The sequence below is a fragment of the Mytilus californianus genome, unplaced genomic scaffold (genome assembly GCF_021869535.1).
Source record: "Mytilus californianus isolate M0D057914Y unplaced genomic scaffold, xbMytCali1.0.p SCAF_7, whole genome shotgun sequence".
In the NCBI taxonomy this organism is placed as follows: domain Eukaryota; kingdom Metazoa; phylum Mollusca; class Bivalvia; order Mytilida; family Mytilidae; genus Mytilus; species Mytilus californianus.
In genome coordinates this window covers 82,343,895-82,365,991 of record NW_026262723.1, presented here as the reverse complement: position 1 = coordinate 82,365,991, position 22,097 = coordinate 82,343,895, and the positions used below count along the sequence as shown (strand labels likewise).

Sequence of the window (22,097 nt, the reverse complement as noted above, 5' to 3'; positions counted from 1 at the left end):
AATTCTTTATAATATTCAAAAGTTGTAAGCCCTTAAGAAATGACTTGAACATCTGTTTACAATTTATCTATGCATATCATTTTATATGAAATTTGTTGTTAAGACATGTAATTAACAGTAGAGAAATTTAGTATATGACTTGTAAAATTGATCAAGATAGTGTGTCAAACAAAATTTAATGGCTTTATGAAATGAGTATTCTATAATATTCAGTATATTATTTAACAACAGACATTCAATTCTTTAAAGGGCAAAAACAGTAAGATTTAACCAAAGAGAACAACTTTACAAGGTCATTAACTTGAGACAGGCAAATGAACAGGTATCAGTTTTGCTCATTTTTGAAGGCTGTACTGTGACTAAGTCATTTGGTCTCTGGAGGAAAGTTGTCTTATTGGCCATCATACCACATCTTCTTATTTTTGTATAGGATGTGAGGTTATACTACTATTTTCAAGCCTTTAATCTTGATAAGAAGATCAAGAAAAGTAAACAGAAGAAACTATAATAAAATTAATTCAGAATAAAATGCTCCGCTGGGCGCAGCTTGATACGACCGCAGAGGTCGAACCCTGAACAGTTGGGGCAAGTATGGACACAACATTCAAGTTTGATACAGCTCTGGATTTGGATTGTGATTAAATATTTGACACAGCATAGGTTTCTGACACAGAATGAATGTGGTCTAAGAACTTAAAATTTTTTAATTTACCTATTATGGTCCAATATCCAAAATCTAAATACATGGTTAGATTCAGCATATCAAAGAATCCAAAGAATTCAATTTTTGATGAAATCAAACAAAGTTTAATTTTGGACCCTTTTGACCTCAATGTGGACCAATTTGATAACGGGGCCCAAAAATCAAAATACATGGTTAGATTCAGCATATCAAAGAACCCCATATATTCAATTTTTGTTGAAATCAAACAAAGTTTAATTTTGGACCCCAACTTGGACCAACTTGAAAACTGGGCCCATAATCAAAAATCTAAACACATGTTTAGATTCAGCATATCAAAGAACCCCTAAGAATTCATTTTTTGTTAAAATCAAACTAAAGTTTAATTTTGGACCCTTTGGACCTTAATGTAGACCAATTTAAAAAACGGGACCCAAAATTAAACATCTAAATACACGGTTAGATTTGACATATCAAAGAACCCCAATAATTCAATTTTTGATGAAATAAAATAAAGTTTAATTTTGGACCCTTTTGACCTCAATATGAACCAATTTGATAGCGGGGCCCACAAATAAAAAATCTAAATACATGGTTAGATTCAGCATATCAAAGAACCCCATATATTCAATTTTTGTTGAAATCAAACAAAGTTTAATTTTGGACCCCAATTTGGTCCAACATGAAAACTGGGCCCGAAATCAAAAATGTAAATACATGTTTAGATTCAGCATATCAAAGAACCCCATATATTCAATTTTTGTTAAAATCAAACTAAGTTTAATTTTGGACCCTTTGGACCTTAATGTAGACCAATTTGAAAACTGGACCCAAAATTAAAAATCTAAATACACGGTTAGATTTGGCATAACAAATAAATAAATGTGGTCAAAGATTTTACAAATCTAATGCGCCATACTGTGCAATTAAAGATTACTTCCTGAAATTTTTCAATATTTGAAATTTGAAAAAAAATAATATTTGAAGAATAATTCTTTTTAATTTCTGAAATCTGAAATGAGAATAAATTGACCCCCACAATTTCTTTTTACCCCCCCCCCCCCCCCTTTTTCCCCAAAAAAATTCTTTCCCTCAAGATATGGTCATAATCTCAATTCAAATTTCCAATGGAATTTGCAACCATAATTACCCATTTAAATTTACCATAGTGCTAACTTAATCTATTTTATAATAGAATTTAAATTATGGTGTCAAATCTTTCATATGGATTTTTTTGTAAAAAAAAAAAAGATGCAACATTTGCAGATATTTTTACTGGTCTTCCTTTATAAATATGCATTTCTTTAAACATAATTTAAAAGCAGTGTAAGGGAAGTAATCAAAACGTTGTATGTGGATTACCTCCCTTACACTGTTTTAAATTGTCTTAATTGTTCATTAACCATTACTTTATACATAATTTAAAAGCAGTGTAAGGGAGGTAATTCAAATGATGTATTTGATTTGTCTCCCTTAGACTGCTTTAAATTATGTTTTGTACTAAAGTATTTGTCCATATAAAAATGCTTGTTTTTTGCCCCATTTTTTGCCCCTAATTCCTAAAATTTTGAGGCAATTACCCCCAAAATCAATCCCAGCATTCCCTTTGTGATATGGAACCTTGTGGTACAATGTCAGAGAGATCCATACACTAACACACAAGTTATGTCTGGAAGTTACAAAAATGCTTATTTTTGGCCCCTTTTTGGCCCCTAATTCCTTAACTGTTGGTACCATAACCCCCAAAATCAATCCCAACCTTCCTTTTGTGGTATTGAACCTTATGGTAAAATTTCATAGGGATCCATTCACTTAAACTAAAGTTAGAGTGCGAAAACCAATGTGTCTTCGGACGACGACAACGACGATGACGACGACGCCAACGTCATCGTCATACCAATATACGATCGCAAAATTTTTTTGCAGTCATATAAAAAGGGCTTTACTGTTGAACACCATGATAGACAACGAAAATACAGGCACATGTATAACAACAAATATAACAGTTTCCATGAATGCTAGCAGTAACTTAAGTCAGTTAACAGTACATAATCTGCTGAGACTGGACATACAGAAGTTCTAAGTTGTATCTACACATTTGAATTCTAAGGTTATATTTTAACTGTCTTAATTATAATGTGATATCTTGTAGTTTTGAATTTTAACATGAGATTGTGTATACAAGTACCTTAAAGTTCTAAGATAAGATTTGTATATATCTCAGTTCAAAGCTAAGATGTCATGTGTCTAATTCATAATTACTTACTTGATTTCATATTTCTTTACAAGCTCATTTACACCAATTATTACAAGAGGGAAACTAAATCCTACAGCATATACTGCTGAATGTATGTTAGAAAATGACATTGGACTTTGATCCTTACTTCGTAGAAAAATATCACAGACACTAACAATCACTTGACCAACTAAACTGAAAAGAAAGTAACATTTCTTAGAAACATGGTACATTCAAGGCATACTTAAATAACATGCATCACAACACATTTATTTCATTAGTCATCAATAATAAGAGTTGTTTGGGAAACATCAATAAAATAGTTACCTAATATCATTCAGTTATTTAGAAGGACATGACCTTCAATACCAAGTAAGCACTCACAATAAGCAAGCTTTTACTAGTTTGACTAAGTCTGCACTAAGTATACAATTGGTTGAAACACAATCATTATGGTAAGAGTTAATCACTTTTCTTTAATTTTGTTAGCTTTATTCTGATGTTAGAAAAAACTGTTTTAAAAAGCAGTAACTGTTGAAACCAAAGTCACTGTTGAAATTAAGGTAAAATCCTTAGAGGAATTTCATTTTAATACCAAACCACTTTTTAATTGGCTTTAAATACAATTCAAACTGATCAGTTGTAAACAAATATGTTGACCTTTCAATGAGTTTGGGTGTTATACTGTAGAATTCATTGGTGTTTGTGCTAACATACAGAGGCAAAGGTTTAATTGATAATTAGAACAAGAAAATATGAAACAATACATCAAGTTAGAAGATTCTGATAAGAGCATAAACCACTATGAACAACAGTTTTTTTAAACACCACTGGATAAAAAAGGGTAAGCTGAATGAGGGCAAAGATCAAACCTTGCCAATGTCCACCTACAGACCCATACTATTGTTTTGCAATGGTTTAATTGTTAATGTGCAGAGTGTGTGGCATTCTCCCAACACATTCAGATTTATTGTCCCTAATCAGACTAAATGGGGGCCTTTTTGGTCATGTGGTCTAGATAGTTTGTCTACAGGGATGACTATCATGTCAACAATGAGCTTGAAGGTTAGAACCATGTTCATGGCGAGGTGTGTTTGACTCTTAACTGACAAGGATTGCCCTAGTTTTTCTGCTGAAGATCAGTGGTTTTCATCATTTACTTAGGCTTACTCCACCAATAAAAATAGCCAAATTAACTGAAAAAGACTTCAAATGCCAAATAATAGATAAACACTTTTTTTTAACAGACTAAATGGTGTAATTCAGTAGTCTTAAAAATATTGCAAAAATGACTTACACTAAAGGAATGACACAGGTCCATAACTTGTTTTTTGTTGGAGATTTCTGCCATAAATGGTCAAACCAATGTACAAAACTTACTGATGTACATACTGAAATTAAAAAAAAAAACATTCAAAAGTTGAAATAACCACTGAAGAAATATAGATTGCTACAAAATAATAATTTTATGAAAGTATCTAAAGGACAATAATGGAAAATTAATTAATTTCTTTACCTGTTGCTGCAAAAAATTTTAAGCAAATATTATGATGCAAATTTTGTGTACTGCTGATTTTATCAATCAAATTTTCACATTTATAACAAAGACATCACATTTATTTCTGAATTACCAGTATTTTCATTATCAGCAGGTTAGCATTTCGCTATACAAGTTACTTTTTAATAAAAAAAAAACCAACTGAAGCTTGATTATCTATATTACTATTAAAATGACCTGCAGAGCCCTGTACTAAAGTACTAAAGTCATAGGATTTATCAAATTATTGTCTCAGCGGCAAGACCCCTTTGGTTACTATCTGTGATACCGCAGTTGTAAATGGCATCTGGAATTTCTTATCAGTCACATGATTTTATCAAGTCCAGTAATTATAGCGCATCTGTGGGAAACCCGTAGTTTATTGATAACGAGGTGGCGCTGTATCATATAAAACTTCTACCTTTAGAAAGAAATAGAATGGTGTAAAAAACTTGAAAAACGGACGAGAATTGTTTAAGCTACAACAGTTTAACATGGAAAATTGTTTTATTTTTGCATATATTTGGTTTTTACTGTTTGTTTTAAACTGATCTAAAAGTATTTTCCAATTGAAAGCGAAGCTCGAGTAAAACAGGTAATAACGATGAAGCAATCAGGTTTCACATGATGTTTAACAAAATAGTGTAGACATATGTAGACATAAAAGATTTTACTGTTGAAATGTGCAAATTGTGAATATTTTAATTGACAAGAAAACACGTATGACTTTGTTTATTGTTATTTGAAAAAAGCAGGTCAAAACATATTTTTGTACAATTATCTTCTTAACTTTTAGAAATTGATTCTAAATCAAAAGAGGGACGAAAGATACCAGAGGGACAGTCAAACTCATAGATCGAAAACAAACTGACAACGTCATGGCCAAAAATAAAAAGACAAACAGACAAATAATAGTACAGATGACACAACATAGAAAACTAAAGACTAAGCAACACGAACCCCACCAAAAACTGGGGGTGATCTCAGGTGCTCCGGAAGGGTAAGCAGATACTGCTCCACATGTGGCACCCGTTGAGTTGCTTATGTTATTACAAATCCGGTAAATAGTCTAATTCGGTAAGTCACATTCGTGAAAAGGGATGGGTATTGTAGTTACGACATAAGGAACATATCCGATATCATCTGTGAAACGGTTATTCCATAACGGTCAACCAACTCGTGATGGCGTCCGTAAAATTTACGAAGCGATGACTTCAACTTCACCATTTGGAACTCTTGGTTTAATAGCTTCCTTGTGAGCAGCAATCCTCTATCAAGGAAATCATGATAGGAAACACAAGCCCGGGAATATCGTATCAATTGGGAGATATATACTCCGTATGCAGGCGCTGCTGGAATGTTGCTACATAGAAATGGAAAGTTCACAATTGGGAAGCTGAAATCATCTCTTTTGTCGTGAAGTTTTGTTTTCAACCGACCCTCATTGTCAATTTCTAGATGTAAGTCAAGATATGAGGCAGACTTAACTGTATCTGTAGTATCCTTTATCTCTAGTTCGATGGGATAGATTCGTTCAACATAGTCACCAAATTTTGTATTATTTAGTGAGAGAACATCATCTATATAAAGGAACGTAGAGTTAAAGGATATTGCTAACTTCTTATCTCTCTTCCTAAGAAGCTCCTGTATGAAGTCAGCCTCATAATAATAAAGAAACAAGTCGGCAAGAAGAGGGGCACAATTGGTTCCCATTGGAATTCCGACAGTCTGTTGAAAAACACGTCCTCCAAACGTAACAAATATGTTGTCAATCAAGAAATCAAGCATCTTGATAATGTCAGTTTCAGAGAATTTTTTGTTTGAATCAGAGTGATTCTTTACAAAGTAGGATTTATCCCTCCCCAAGACAAGATACTTGTATCTACGTTCGCCATTCTTTTTAATGAAACAAAGTAATACCAACTCTTTCAATTTGTCTTTTAGTTTGGAATGGGGAATACTTGTGTAAAGTGTAGAAAAGTCAAATGTTTTAATACTATTGCAAGATGAGAGAGTCTTAGATTGTATGTACTCTAAAAGATCTTTGGAATTTTTTAGTATCCACATCTGATTCACGCCACCTCTAGAATAGGCAGTTTCACAATAACTTTGGAGCCCAGCTTTGATTGCTGATAAAATAGATGTTAATAATTCAGAAAGAGGTTTCGTGGAGCACTTGGAAGACCCAGCAATATACCGTTGTTTGTAAGGACACTTATGTAGTTTAGGTATCCAATACAGTGATGGAAGATCCAGTTCTTCGTCTTTGGTTGAAATTCCAAAGGAACATAGAACAGACCTATGATTATCTAGGATTTCCTCTTTGGTAAGTGTCGTCAGGGTATATGTTGAGTTTCCAAGTGAATTGTCAATACCTAATTCATTAATCAAGCAGTTTATGTAATGATATTTACACACAAAAACGATGTTGTTTGGGGCTTTATCTGCGGGGATAACAACATATTTGTCATGGAGGTAGGACAAGTGTTTTGCAACATTTGGGTCTTTAAAAATTGATGTAGCGTGGGTATTGATATGCCCATTTAGTTTCTTAATTCGGATTTGTATCAACGACCTCACAGCCTTAATCCATTCGGAATGAGTATCTACGTCTTCTTTCTCGCGTTTAGCCCATTGCCTGGCATAATCCTCGACTGAATCCATCAGTATTTTGAAGTTGTATTTCCAATTGATGGATTTAGGCTCATTGCCTGGCATAATCCTCGACTGAATCCATCAGTATTTTGAAGTTGTATTTCCAATTGATGGATTTAGGCTCACGATATTTCGGACCTTAGGATAACAAATTTCGCAGGGAAGTGTTATCGACAATGTTGAGGTCTCCGGTAATAACGTGGCCAGCCGGATTATATGTGAATTGGGAACTAGCACAGGTGCAATCAGGAGGTTTAGACTTGAAGTCGTCAATGTTGAGATCCTGCAAAACGTGTTTGTAATTGAAAATTTTAGTTGCAATTGGTTTGGTATAGGTATATTTCGTTTATGTGGAAAATTAGAAAAAGGAACCTCACATGATTTCCTTTATCGTGAAAAATCAAAGTACGCAAGGGACATTACACTATCTATAAATATTGAAATTGAAAATGATCCACCTTATTTCTGCAATTTCATATGTGATAACTGTCGGCTTAAATTATCAAGATAGATAAAAAGACATAAATAGGGAAAATAGACTAAAATCAAGATTGAACAAGTGACTATATGCAAATTGTAATGTCGTTAGAATAAATCCAGTCCTCTTCTATACGTGAGATTAATGTGGCCATCGTAGAGCGGAATATAATGAGTGAATTATTCGGGTTACTTCGTAAGTATATCCGACAACAACCGGTCTGTTCGTATATTTCTGTGAACACGAAAATGACCGGAAAGTGTCAGTGATTTCATCGATCACATACCGAGAGTCTATCTTAATTTAATAAACTAGTAATCGGAAGATTGGCGGTAACGCAGCTGAAACCTTTGAACTGGCGTTGTTGTTATTCCTGTCAATATAATACTTCCATGGTATGAGTTAAAGAAAAAAAGAACCAAACATTCAAAATTGTTTATTTATTTTTTGTTTATGATTTAATTTTCTTTACAGTCCATTTTGAAATAATTGAGATATACTGAATAAATAATAATTTTTTTGTTACATATTATGTTATTTTGATTGATTTTGGTTGAATTGATATTGTAGAAGATAGTATGAGCTTAAACTGTCTGTAAATAAAAGCTATTGAAAAGAAAACTATAACCACATAAAAATAAAACTGCTAAAATTTCCAGGTTTTTCTGAGGCTACTTAATGCCATGTCACTATTTTACATTGTGAATGTATTCTATTCAAACTTTAAAAGAGATGTGAAATTTTATGACCTCAAATCTATCTTGAAAATAATAGAGAGACACAATTTATACAATTATGTAATATGGTTTTTGAACCTTAGAACAGGGGAAAATAATCAATAGAGAAGATTAGAGCTGCTTTAATGACTGCTTTCATTTCACCATCTATACTTACTAAGATACAACACAAAGAAAAACACGAAAATATTTTGAGCAATAGGTAAACTTTCAGAGAAGTCATCATACCAATACTGTGTTGAATTATTCTGACTGAAAAAAACAAAATTTTATTAGAATTACCTGTATTCCATTAAATTCATAAACCATTTATTTAAGTCAGAGAATGGACTTATATTAATATAAAATAAGATAGAGAATAGATTAATGTTATTAATTTCACAACATGCAACATACTGCATAAATTCTGCAGATTTAAAAAAGTTTCATATCATGCAACATGCTCCATAAATTCTGTAGGTGTGAAAGGATTTGTGTCTCATTGATGCTTACCCTACATCTTCTTTTATTCATATCAATAATTCAATCAAAGTGCTTGTGAGAACTGAAGGGTAAAATTTGCATTCATTTTGAAAAATTACACATTGCATTGTATGAAGCATTATGAACAAAGGCAGATAACTCAAATTTGAAATATTTCTTTAATAATAAAATCATCGATAATTTAAGAAGAGATACTGTAAATTCAGAAATTATTGCGAGGTTTTTATTATTGCGAATAATGCGAATGAGTGATAATCGCAATAATAAAAACTTGCATTCTGGTATCTGATACATATAAGTGTATGCAGATTTTCCTGAAATCACAATAATAAATCTCACATTTTTGTCCTTTCTTCAAAAATCGCAATAATAAATGCACGCAATAATTTCTGAATTTACAGTACCATGCACAATTAATGTAATTTTCTTGACAAGTATGGTGAAACATATCATTTTTGTAACTTGAATATCTGAGTAAATAATTCATTTAAAATGTCTTGGACTTTTCATGGATAGGATGTATAGAATGTAATGCTCAATGCACACATTTTTTTTTTTTATCTCTGACAATAGTAGTGATAAAGTCTGAAAAATTATCACGCCAGCACCTTAAGGGATTTGAAATTAAACATGAATGTAACAATTACCCCAAAAATGTTAATTGTCCAAAATGTTTCTAATAAATAGGCTTTACATTAGAATTTTTTACAGATGTATAACTATATAAAAAGCTTATCAAGAATGAACAATAAATTTAAGATATAGATTATAACTAAATCTTATCTTTGTTAGCTACCTACTGCGAGAATAACAACTGTCATTACAAGCAATTTAAATTATGATACAGGTAAAAAAGACATTAAAGAGGTTTTAATAAAAAATAAAACTTAACAAAAGCAGTGGTCAATTCTAATTGCAAGACAAATTACCAGAGACTTAATAAAATCCCCACTATAATTGTTTACAAACGTCTTTAGCAAAAAAAGTCACAAGTTTATTTTGCGATATTAAGTTCAAAAACATGAAAGTTACCATATTTTTGCTTTATAAAGCATAAAAATGTATAAAGTTTGTTGAAATATCACTCATTAACAATAATGCTGCATTAATGCAAAATATACATTGATGGTTATTTCTTTGGTCTTGTGGATAGTCGCCTCATTGGCAATGATGCCACATCTCTTTAATTTTATATTTATGTGACTCACTGTTAATTTTCCTACAAATAATAATAAAATGGAACTGAACTTACCTAAATGAGTATAATGAACATGAAGAAATGTCACATAATGAGTTCAAGGTCAAACCAAAACATAGTATGGAAATACAGGTGAATGGTACAAAACGTAACAAAAAACAACACAGGAATTGTAGCACCATCTAAAAAAAACAAAGAAATCTAATATCATTTTAAGTAGCACACAATATTAATATAGTGTATAGCATGGTCAAAATTTATAAATTCATTCCAACAACCATATTTTATATACATTCATATGAAAGTTTAAACCTTTTCAGCAATGTGCTGAAAAAAGTGATTTTTTTTTTAAAAGTGCCTTTAGTTTTCTCGTTTGAATTGTTTTACATTTGTCATTTCGGGGCCTTCTATAGCTGTCTATGTGGTATGGGTTTTGCTCATTGTTGAAGGCCGTACTGTGACCTATAGTTGTTAACTCTATGTCATTTGGTCTCTGGTGGAGAGTTGTCTTGGAAATCATACCACATCTTCTTATTTTTATAATCACTTTTGTAATTGTGATGATCAACATATTAACCCTTTTTTTTTGGTGGTCCCGATGACAATTCATAGGTTCACTTTTCCAAACGTTACCTGCAATCTGCATGAAATTTCCTTATTAGCTGCGGCTTATTTCCTCATCATTTGAAAAATTGCAAATTTTTATGAGTCATTATCATATTTACATAAGGAGTTTGCACTGTTTTTAATTAGATCTTATTCAATTTTTGGTATATTTTTTATTTTTTCTATGTATAATCAGGAAAAAAAGAGACTACAAGATACATACAATTTCTTTTGGTAATCAACTGTGAATTGTTTGAAAATTTCCACCAACAACACAGAATCACTTGAATATATAAATAACACATATCTGAGAGGGTGATAGAGCAGATTGTTACCCCGAGAAAACATTGTCAACTGAGGCGAAGCCAAGGTTGACAATGTCTTTTCGAGGGGTAACAATCTGCTCTATCACCCTCTCAGATATGTGTTATTTAATTTATTATACTGAATGTTCTTTTATTACTGTCTATCAAATTTCAAATTCAAAGTAATAACTTATGTCGTCTTGTACATAACAATCATCCGTATTTATTAAAGAGCACATTTGAGCAAGCGTCTCCGTGAAGGGTAATAGAGTATTTACCCATGTGATAGAGTAAATTGTCTCCCTCGTATTAACCAATCAAAATCTGGCATTTTGACATGAAGTATATTAGTATCAGATTATTACATGGTATTTTTCATATCGCATGTATTATCAGCCCTAGGTTCAATATCAGCCCAAGAGCTGCATGGCTTAAGGGCTGATATTGACCGAGGGCTGATAATACATGGGATATGAAAAATGACATGTTATGATCTTTTTATCATATGCTTCAACAATGGAGAAAAATAAAAGATTAATATATTAATCCTTTTACCTGGTTCTCAAATAGAAGTTCAAAGAGTGAAAAGTTCACGGACATAGGACCCCAAATGTAGTACATTCGATATGAAATCTTTCTATCATATGCCTCAACAGAGAAGAAAAACAGCAGTATGAAATATTTTAAATATGGACTATAAAAAAAAAATTATTCAACAATAAACATAATGAACACTGTTTGGAAAAGTCAACATTTTTAAAGTAACTTTCCTAATTATGTTTGAAACTTTTAAAAATGGATTTATGTTATCATTTGTTTGTTGTTTTTTTTTTTCATTTTACACAATATACTATCCAGTATCCAAATAATTGTTCTGTACCCTACGTTGTAATGTTTTTTACTGAAAACGTACCATTTAGCTGTATTTTCCGGAATTTGCAGAGTATCACCGGAATGCCATGCGATAACGTTACGGAAAGGCATGTGATAAAAGTCGAAGCATGTGATAAACTTTTCATATCAGCCCGCTAAGCACCAATTCGAAAAATATGGAATTCTTGTAAATTTAATGCTATTATCATACGGTAAAAATCATATTTTATTTAGTCTAAGTATATGATTATAATAAATATCAAATTCTAAAAACATTCACCTGTGTACTGACATATTCAGGATTTTTACTCGTAGCATTATTCATCACTCGAGGGTCTACTGGATTCCCCATCAAAGTGAGGCTAAGAGCAGGTACTACTATGAATAACAACCATAACAGATGTTGACTGGATAAAACTGGTGGTAACAGGACAATATTGGCCAAAACCTGTGCCAGGCTGATTGAAAGGTGGTAGCATAACATCAAATAAAAACAATTTCTTTGTGACATCAAAAATGTTCTGGCCTTAAAAAACAAAACAAAATTTTTTTACTGTAAAAAAAAATTATAATAAATACAAAAAGATCCATACCATGATTTTTAAGCTTTGAAAAAAAAATCTGTTCATTCAATATTAACAGGTTTATGACCAGAGTTGAAAGCAAAGCAGTTCTCAATGAACATTTATTTTCGACAGCTATTGGAAAAGTCTGGCATATTGTAAACATATTCACTTCATTTATGAGGATTAAAGATAAGAATGAATGAATAAATGAAATGAAATGAACTGACCTCAGCAATAATCTGGACAAGACCTATATAATCATCTCGTCTAAACATGAGAGGACAAGGTATACTGATCATCACGTTAGCTAATTGTGAAGGAGTTAATCTGTCATCACACCATCTTTCCACATTTAAGGCTTGTTTGGCACAAATTTGTGGATAAAGAGGTTCCAATGAAAAACTGAAATAAAGTTATTTCCTAAAATAGTATTTTATAGACATCTAGCTCTGTATTGTCTTTTTGAAATCTTTTTGTAATGTAAGGTTCATAAACTCCTAAAACCCATCGTCAACTCTAGAAATACAAGATAATTTTATCACAATGCACAATTTCAAGTGATATCAAAGTATGGAAAAAACAGATTTATATGTGTAAAGAAGCTATCAAAATAATTGAATGGAATAGAGTACTTCGAAAGTACTGTATATAAACTCATTTTAGAGCATGCTTTTTTCAGATTTTAACCCTTTGGAGTTGATTTTTAGCCAATTATTTTTGTCATTTTCCAGCTTCACTCAGATATTCATATAAAAGAAGATCCAAGTTTGACATATTATTTCTTTTTATTTTCACACTATTTTTCTTCCTGGAAAAGTCATTCAAAATGTTGTTTTACAGTATGCATACCTGCAATCAGCCTGCATAAACATATTAGTATTATTTATATTTAATGAGCTGCCAACACATAAAACTACTTCATCATTCTCCTGCATGATCCTCATCATTTCTTCAGTGGCTGTAGATAAATTATAGAGAAATAAGTTGGCACTTTTAAAAGATATACAACTTATAATGTAAATTACCTAGGTCATGTGATAATTTTACATATATAAGGGGATTTTTCTTTGAGATCTTTAATATGTATAACATTACAGATATTAATCACTGAGTAATATCAAATCAGCAAGTACTAAATTTATATTCTTATTTTGTTTGTTTTTGTCACCTCCCTTGGCTATATCATATTGAAAATACCTTGCCATGAGCTAAATATAAAATATAATACAGTCAAACCTTGTTGTGTCGAACTCAGTTGTATTGAAAACACGGATGAGTCAAAGTAATTGCTCTATCCCATCAAAATTCCTGTTTAATCAATGTATTTTAACCTCTGATGAGTCAAACTCGGATGATTCGAATTCTCGGTTAAGAAGAATAAATCTTATATTCCCTTCGATGGGAAATTTATGTAAACTTCCCCCTGATGTCTTGAAGTTCAAAAGTAAGAAATTTCGAAAAAATGCAGACTTAGATAAAAATTCAAATTGGGTGTTTTTCTTATGTAACCTAATTATTTTCATAAGTGATTAAAGCTGTGTAAACATACTTATTTGTATATTAGTTAAAATGACATGTTTATTGTGGCCTTGTAATTAACACCTTTGTTAATCGTCCAACCGGAACTTTAGTGTGATGAACATATTTCACCTGATATAAAACCGAAACGAATTCAAATGACCCAAGCTGAGATTAAATGAATCATTTGAATTAAAATTCGTTAAGTACAATAATTAAAAGGATTAAGACAATTATGAAAAATTTACAATAATTGAATGGAAAGCAGAGGACCCTCATCAGTGATCTCACAGGACTTGCTTCGTTCTGCGAGTGATTCCATAATTTATAGTGGCTGACCTTTGTAAATATTTGTGTATTGATTTTATTTGTGAATGTTTTGTATCTGTACTTGAGTGTTTAATTACTATGATGGAGCAAAAAATATGGAGCTTTAATACACAATCATAAATTGTCAGATAAAAAAGGCACAATGTTCCAAAATATTATACCATATTTCATGCATTCCAAATACATTACGACACACTCAACCCCGGATGATTCGAATACTTTCGTACCATCCCTTCGACTTAAACTTAACGAGATTCGACTGTATAACAAAATGTATAATATTTGTATTTGGTTGCAACATCAAACTAAATGCTTCCTAAGAAATGTTTAAATGAGGAGGAGAACAGTAACACGTTAAGAAAAAATTAATATACCCTGCATAACATGACCCAACACAATAAGTCTGAATATTCAACAAGCAAGCTCACAATGACAGACATGTCACCCTACTCCAACATGTAATTCTGGTTCTGATCTAACCAGTGTATGCTCTAACTTCATTTTGCAGAAAAGCAGGAAATAACAATTTCATAGACTTTGGTTTGAATCAGGGTTCACTGTGAATGAAAATGAGATGATGAGATGTTGTGTATGAGATGCCCTGAAGGGTTTTCTAATCAAATATAGTCTTTGGTGATACTGGTATTTGTTGCTTCTCTGACATGAATGTAACCTTTAGCAAAAAGAGGTAAGAATGATCAGCTTTTGAGTCAGAAAGAAATATTGATGTTTTGATAAATGTGAAATTTTAACACAAAGTCCATAAACAAAATTTTAAAAATCATTCAATTTAGGAACAATCCATCTAGGAACAAGTCATCAATTTAACTTACTTTCTGGTGTACAATCTGTGAACAAGTTAACCAACAAAGGAACATTATCTATGTTCTGTAAATGTGGTCGGATATTTTCTATCCCTCTTGGAAGCTTAGCCTGAAAAAGATAAAACTAAAAAATATAAATGGCAAATTGACAAGAAATGTTGAATATGTAAAATGAATTTACTAACATATAAATACTCCCTGGAACACTCTAGGTATCCAGTAAAAGTTTTATAATGACAGTGTTGTATGAATGACATAATAATAATAGACAGATAGAAAGAAATGCATGAAAGTCTATTCTATCAAGATCAAACTACATGTTAATTGAATTTTAATAATAAACTGTACATATTATAGAAGGTAAAACATGACTAAGTTGTCTTTTTCAGAATATTAACACCTGTTCCTATGGTTATTAAAATTTTAATGAAGCTGTATAAAATAAGTTATTCTGTATGCTAAATACTTATTTATACACAATTTACAATATGGAGCTAAAAGATATAATGCATCTTTTTAATTAAAGACATATAGTCACAAAACAAATAATTTTGATAGGTGCAAAATATTAATTAATTTCATTGAAAAAAGTCCATGCAAAGAAAGAAGAATGTTTAAAAGCATTAATTTGCATAACATATTTTTTTGGAATTGTAAAGTCAAGTAGTTTTTGAATTCAATAATGTCAAGATATATTCAAGTGCTTGTTCCATTACATTATAAACACCATGCATGGTTAATATTGATTTTATAGTTGTAGAAGGATTGTTCAGGACAGAATGTCTCATGTTTCACTATTTATTCATACTTTATTTCAGGCCATGTTTTATAAGTATTTATTCAGGAAATCCATTCGAACTGCCATGTAACCCTGAATTTTTAATGTTTTATTTTTTCAATTAATTCTAAAGGTTGTCACACACCAAAGCTAATATAGTGATGATTGGATGAAAAGACTTATAGGATATAGCATAAAACATTGCTATGAGCTAACATGGCTGATGTACATTTATTATAATTGAGAAGATTTATATCATAAGGGCAATCATTGAGCTCTATCATCCCAAGTTACCATCACTTGGGATCCCCACCATACCAACCTACCCTGTTATCTAAAGGTCCAGTAATGCTATCCTCAGTATTTTCAGTGAGATAACTGGATGCATGACGACTTTCTCCATCACTGTCTTTATTAGATAAACAATAATCACTGTCTTCTTTACATTCAATGTCATACAACAGTTTCTGTTTCCCATCAACAGACACTTCATCTAATATTCCATTTTCAGAAATCGTCACTGCTTCGTTCATTTCAAATCTAACTTGTGAAGAACTAAGATTGACTATACTAGGTGCACTTTGACTTCTTAGCTGTAGTTTGCTATATCTAGCTTTAAGACTAGTAAATGATTTGTCCTTGGCAGCATCAGAGGAATGACGGCTAGAATGTCTAGAATATCCCTTAGCTATTTCTGTTTGTGAGGTGGCAGTTTCTAAAGGAGATTTGGTTTCCTGTTCTGATAACATGGATATATGACAGTTCCATCCGGCCTCTAATCCCATTTTCTCAGAAAATACCTGAAAAAGAGAAAAGATAGGTATCCAATGATGTCATTTCAGTTTGAGTTAATTCCCTTGTCTGCCAATTTGGAGGGATAAACAGTTGATTTTATTATTTCACTAACCAAATTGAAACATGAGATACACACAAGGGATGAATTAAGCAAGGATAAAAGAAACAAAAAATATTCAGAAAAGGGAAGTAACTCTTGCTCAAATTGTGTCAATCGAAATCTATCTATTGGTATCAATCATCTAAACACTTATTCATTGGACTACTTACTTATTAATATACATATGTTCATTTAAATTTTCAATATAAAAATTAACCCTGAAAAAAAAAATTTATGATACAATATCGGTAGCATTACAATTTCTTGAACAGAGATTTTGTTTAAACACTTTTTAGAACATCTATTATAAATTATATAGTGTGGGTCATTGCTGGAACATTCTAAGTATAAAGACAGATTTTGATGGTTCACTGTGTAGTTATAAAATTCACTCCACTTACCCTGCTTCTGACTTCATTCTCATTTGAGAAATGAACAAATCTAATACAAGCAACTTCTAATTTATCAATTAATTGCACAAATTCCTGCAAAAAAAGAATAAACCAGGTTCTGTTTATTGTTCACAACCAGAAATTCAGTGATTCAGAATCTAAAGGACTATGGGTATTTTCATTGTTTGTACCCTAAAATGAAAATAATATCACATATTTCCTTTCTTTAGGACATTTAAATCACAATTTACAAAAAACAATTTTTGGAGTCAGTTTTTGAAAAGGTTATCAAGAATGCATTGTATTTTAAAGTCATATGAAACAAGTTTCTTGCACATTTTTAAAATTCATTATGAATCTTTAACATATTCTTGACAAATAATATTTCATTCAGTGATTGTCAATCGCAAGCTAATTAACTTTCGAGTTTGGTGTCGAAGTTTACCGGATCGTGACATAAATAAACAATCAACACAGAGCTAGAGCAAGTGGAGTACATGACAAATAAGTGAATTAATAGAGCTATGATATTTATTTTTTGTATTTTCCATGAGTTCCCATTTGTTAATTAAACTTTTCCTTTATAGTGGTAAAATGATTTCTTGTATTAAATTTGTTATTTAAGAATCAGTTATTACAATTAACCTTCCAGTACACGTTTGTTTACATTCTTTCATCACAGTTTTCCCCTCGCACTTGAGCTTTTCGGTGGCCGAAGTTCTGACGAAAGGTCTCATAGTTAAAGTCACTGCATACGGGAAAAATTTCGTGGAAATAGTGTACGGGAAGACAATAATTCAATAGCAGTATATGTATGAAGATTTTGATAATATAAAAGATTTTCTTTTACAAGAAAGTTCACGTACAGTAGTTTTATAGCCATTCAAGTATATAAAACATATTCAACTTTTTTTTTTAAATTTGAAGTTTCATATGACTTTTAGATGGCAAATTCTTTAAGAACTAATTTCCATTGCACATGATGATATGTACCATCTGTTATTCCACTGATAAAGATTTGAAGGTGGAGGTTTGAGTCTCAACTGCTTTATTGATCATGATTGATAGAACACACATGTTAACATGTCTCAAGTCAGGAACCTCATTATTGTTTTCTGTCTTTAGTTTGATCGAAATGGCTTTTTTTTCACCTTTAGGTAAATTAGTATTGATGTTTTTTAGTTTCTGTTAAATTAATTCACATATTATCAGGACTTGGTTGATTTTTATCTGAGTTGTCAAAAATGTCAACCAAATTAAACCACTTCGAAAAATGTCTGTACCAAGTCAGGAATATGGCAGTTGTTTTTCACTTGTTTCATTGATTGATAGTGTTTGATTTTGTCAGTTTTTATGGACTCTCCTTTATATGAATTTGCCTTGGAGTTCAGTTTTATTGTTATACTTTTTTTTATGTCAGATTGGAAAAAATCTTTATAGTAATTCTGATATATAAGTATCCCAAAACATTTTATATTAAACTGAAAATGATCATTTATAGCAGCTATACCTGTCTGGCCTGATACTGCATTGTAACCATTCCTATAAATATTTGATTGGCCTGTACATTACAACATCCTATCACATCATCAACCGATGCTGTACTGGTTGTGTCAAACAGAGAATCCATGCTATAGGCCCTGTTATCTTCATATAATGAAGTTGAGTCAAAAGGCATCATATGGATATCTGAATCTCTGAAATCAATAATTTTCAAGCATTAAATTTCTCTTGTGAATTGAATTAATTTTAGTCTATATATTACATCCTGAACAATATATGTATTATTATATTGCCTAAAAAATTTGTACTCAGGTAAAATTGCAGCCATGGTAATTTTTCCAATTCATTTGGATAAAAACATAATTTGCATTTTTGTGGCCATTTTTTCTTTGATATTAAAGGTGAAAAAAAAAATAATTGCCTTTGAAGAAGAATCTTTAGAAAATAAACTTTGCTTCAAAGACAAATCATTCATTTCAACATTGAAGATCTGGTCTTATACTCTTAATATTGTAGAAGTACCCTTTCTACTAGTATAGTATAAGATGTCAATCCCTTGATATTTTGAATATATTCATATTTATCTTCTTTGAATACGGTAGTTGTAAAAACAGCAGTGAATTTCATATCTGACCCATGCTAAAATACTATTTAACCTTCCATGAACAAGAACAAAAACGGACATGCATTTAGAAGGCAGAATGGAAACAGTCAAGAACAATTTGTATACATATGATATTCTATTTGTTGAACTTAAATCACAATGTCCTTTCAGTTATTAAATTAACTGCAATAAGGCATAAAGCTATATTTTTCTCACTTTTCCAATATGCCCTTTTTCTCAGTCAAGAGTTATTACAATTGAGTTTATAAACATATTTATATATATAAACACAAATAATAAAAGTATACATGGCTTTGACATTTAAAAACTAGAGGCTGTGTCACTCATCTAGCTCTATGTGCATAATCACCAATTGACTCTCTCCAACATTGTAGACAAGAATAGAATTCATGACAAAAATTTCTTTTTTGTTGATCTTGTATTGCTGATCATTTTGTCTGTTAAGTTTCTCTCTATCTTCTTTAATTTTTGCTTAAAACACAAGAAGGTAAAAAAAATCCTCATTTAGGGGCAATCACTCTTATGAAGAGTGACAGTCTACTAACTATATCGGCAAAATTTGACTTGTTTGTGGATCTTGCCTTGCTGATCTTTTTTGTTTTTTAAAGTTTATATTTATCTATAATAATTTTTATCATATAAGGCAAAACACAAAAAAATATGGTAAAAATCGTCATTAAAGGGCAACAACTCCAATAAGGAGTCGTCTGAAAAATTTCCTCCATATTGTCTTAAATGTAGATCTTTTCTTGCTGATCATTTTTGCTTATTTAAGTTTCTATTATAATTTTTAAGATATAAGGCATCAAAGGGAAATAACTCTAATAAGGATTCCAATGAAGATTACGACCGTGTATACTTATTCGTAGATCTTGTCTTGCTGATTATTTTTGCAACTTAAAGTTTCTCTCTATCTATTAAAGTTTTCAAGATAAAAGGCAAAAATGAAAAATAAACTGTTCACACAGAGATATGTCTCGCCTATTTGTTATTTTGATAATGCAAATGTTGAAATTAAAATAGCAATACTTTAACATGTAAGTTATGCAAATATTCAAAGTCTATGAACCATGACTGAAGGTACAGGGCTAAACAATCTCCATTGAAATGAGATATGCCAATGCTAATACAACTGCATACCAAATACCATTGACTTTTCATAAGTCGTTCCCTTTAAACAAACCTAAACACAAACATTAACTTGTAAACTATGTAAAAGTTTCAAAGTCAATGAACCATAATGAGGGGGTGGGGTTATATAATCTCCATGGAAATGAAACTTGCAAATACCAATACATTTGCATACAAAATATCATTAACTTAACATTAGCGGTTCATCTTAAACGGACCTAATCACAAACTAATACATATGTAAACTAAGCAAAAGTTTCAAAGTCAATAGACCATGACTGAGGGGGCGGGGCCAAATATTCTCCATGGAAATGAGATGTGCTAATGCCTATACAACTGCATACCAATTAACATTAGCCTACCACTAATGGTCCCCCTTAAACTGACCTAATAACAAACTAATACATGAAAACTAAGCAAAAGTTTCAAAGTCAATAGACCATGACTGAGGGAGCGGGGCCAAATAATCTCCATGGAAATGAGATATGTCAATGCTTATATAACTGCATACCAAATATCATTGACCTACCACTAGTGGTTCACCATGAACTAGACCTAATCACAAACTAATACATTGTTGTCGCCGCCACCGCCATGGCAGCCGGCGGGGAAGCAGCATACCTATGTCTAGCTTTTTGACTCCGTCAAGGCGAGACAAAAATTGAGAATGGAAATGGGGAATGTGTCAAAGAGACAACAGCCCGATCAAAGAGCAAAAAACAGCCGAAGGCCACCAATGGGTTATATGAATTGAATTTATGTTCAATTAAAGATTTCTTGCTGTTGTGCAATACTTAGTAAATCTGTTGTCAGACTATAAACAAATAAAGTTCAATTAATTCTCAATGTCATATTAGAAATTTATGAAAATAAAAAAGGAGCATACATCAATAGATATAAACAATTCACCAAAGTTTCATGAGAATTGGTGACAGCATTTTTGAGTTATTGTCCGAAAACTGGAAAATCACCCCTTTTTTTAATGAATAAAACCCCATAACTCAGAAATGTAAAATGTAAAATTTATAAAATTCTAAAGGGAGCTTACATCAATACATACAAACAATTCACCAAAGTTTCATAAGAATTGCTGAGAGCATTTTCGAGTTTTTGTCCAAAAACTGGAAAATCCCCCCTTTTTTATGACTAAAACACTGTAACTCGAAAATGTAAAATCGAAAATTTATAAAAATCAAAAGGGAGCTCATGTCAATAGATATAAACAATTCACCACAATTTCTTGCAAGTTGGTGAAAGCATTCTTGAGTTATTGTCCGAAAACTGGAAAATCCCCCTTTTTTTAATGAATAAAACCCCATAACTCGGAAACGTAAAATCTAAATTTTATAAAAAACGAAAGGGAGCTCACGTCAATAGATATAAACAATTCACCAAAGATTTATGCATATTGGTTAAAGCATTTTTGAGTAAATGTCCGACATGTTGACGACAGACAGACGGACGGACAGACAAACGGACAACGGTATACCATAATACGTCCCATAAACGGGCGTATAAAAATGTGTACTAGTTAAGTGAAAATGGACGTCATACTAAACTCCAAAAGACTCCTTAAACTGATCTAATCACAAACTAAAACATGTAAACTAAGCAAAGTTTAGAAGTCAATAGACCATGACTGAGGGGACAGGGCCAAATAATCTCCATAGTAATGAGATGTGCAAATGCTAATACAACTGCAAACCAAATATCATTGACCTACCACTAGTGGTTCACCATAAACT

General features: G+C 31.5%; 1 protein-coding gene across 1 annotated transcript in view; it reads right to left on the bottom strand.

The window, feature by feature from the left end:
* The window catches only part of LOC127710268 (transmembrane protein 94-like), a 77,018-nt gene that overhangs the window by 2,450 nt on the left and 52,471 nt on the right, over window positions 1–22,097 (bottom strand). Inside the window, exons 18-28 of the mRNA XM_052216044.1 lie at window positions 18,604–18,790; window positions 17,103–17,186; window positions 16,133–16,606; window positions 15,038–15,137; window positions 13,206–13,314; window positions 12,584–12,758; window positions 12,071–12,316; window positions 10,061–10,188; window positions 8,483–8,577; window positions 4,216–4,309; window positions 2,949–3,113 (exon numbers count right to left, since the gene is read on the bottom strand). Coding sequence (XP_052072004.1) covers window positions 2,949–3,113; window positions 4,216–4,309; window positions 8,483–8,577; window positions 10,061–10,188; window positions 12,071–12,316; window positions 12,584–12,758; window positions 13,206–13,314; window positions 15,038–15,137; window positions 16,133–16,606; window positions 17,103–17,186; window positions 18,604–18,790 — 1,857 coding nt within the window. The remainder of the gene's footprint in view (window positions 1–2,948; window positions 3,114–4,215; window positions 4,310–8,482; window positions 8,578–10,060; window positions 10,189–12,070; window positions 12,317–12,583; window positions 12,759–13,205; window positions 13,315–15,037; window positions 15,138–16,132; window positions 16,607–17,102; window positions 17,187–18,603; window positions 18,791–22,097) is intronic.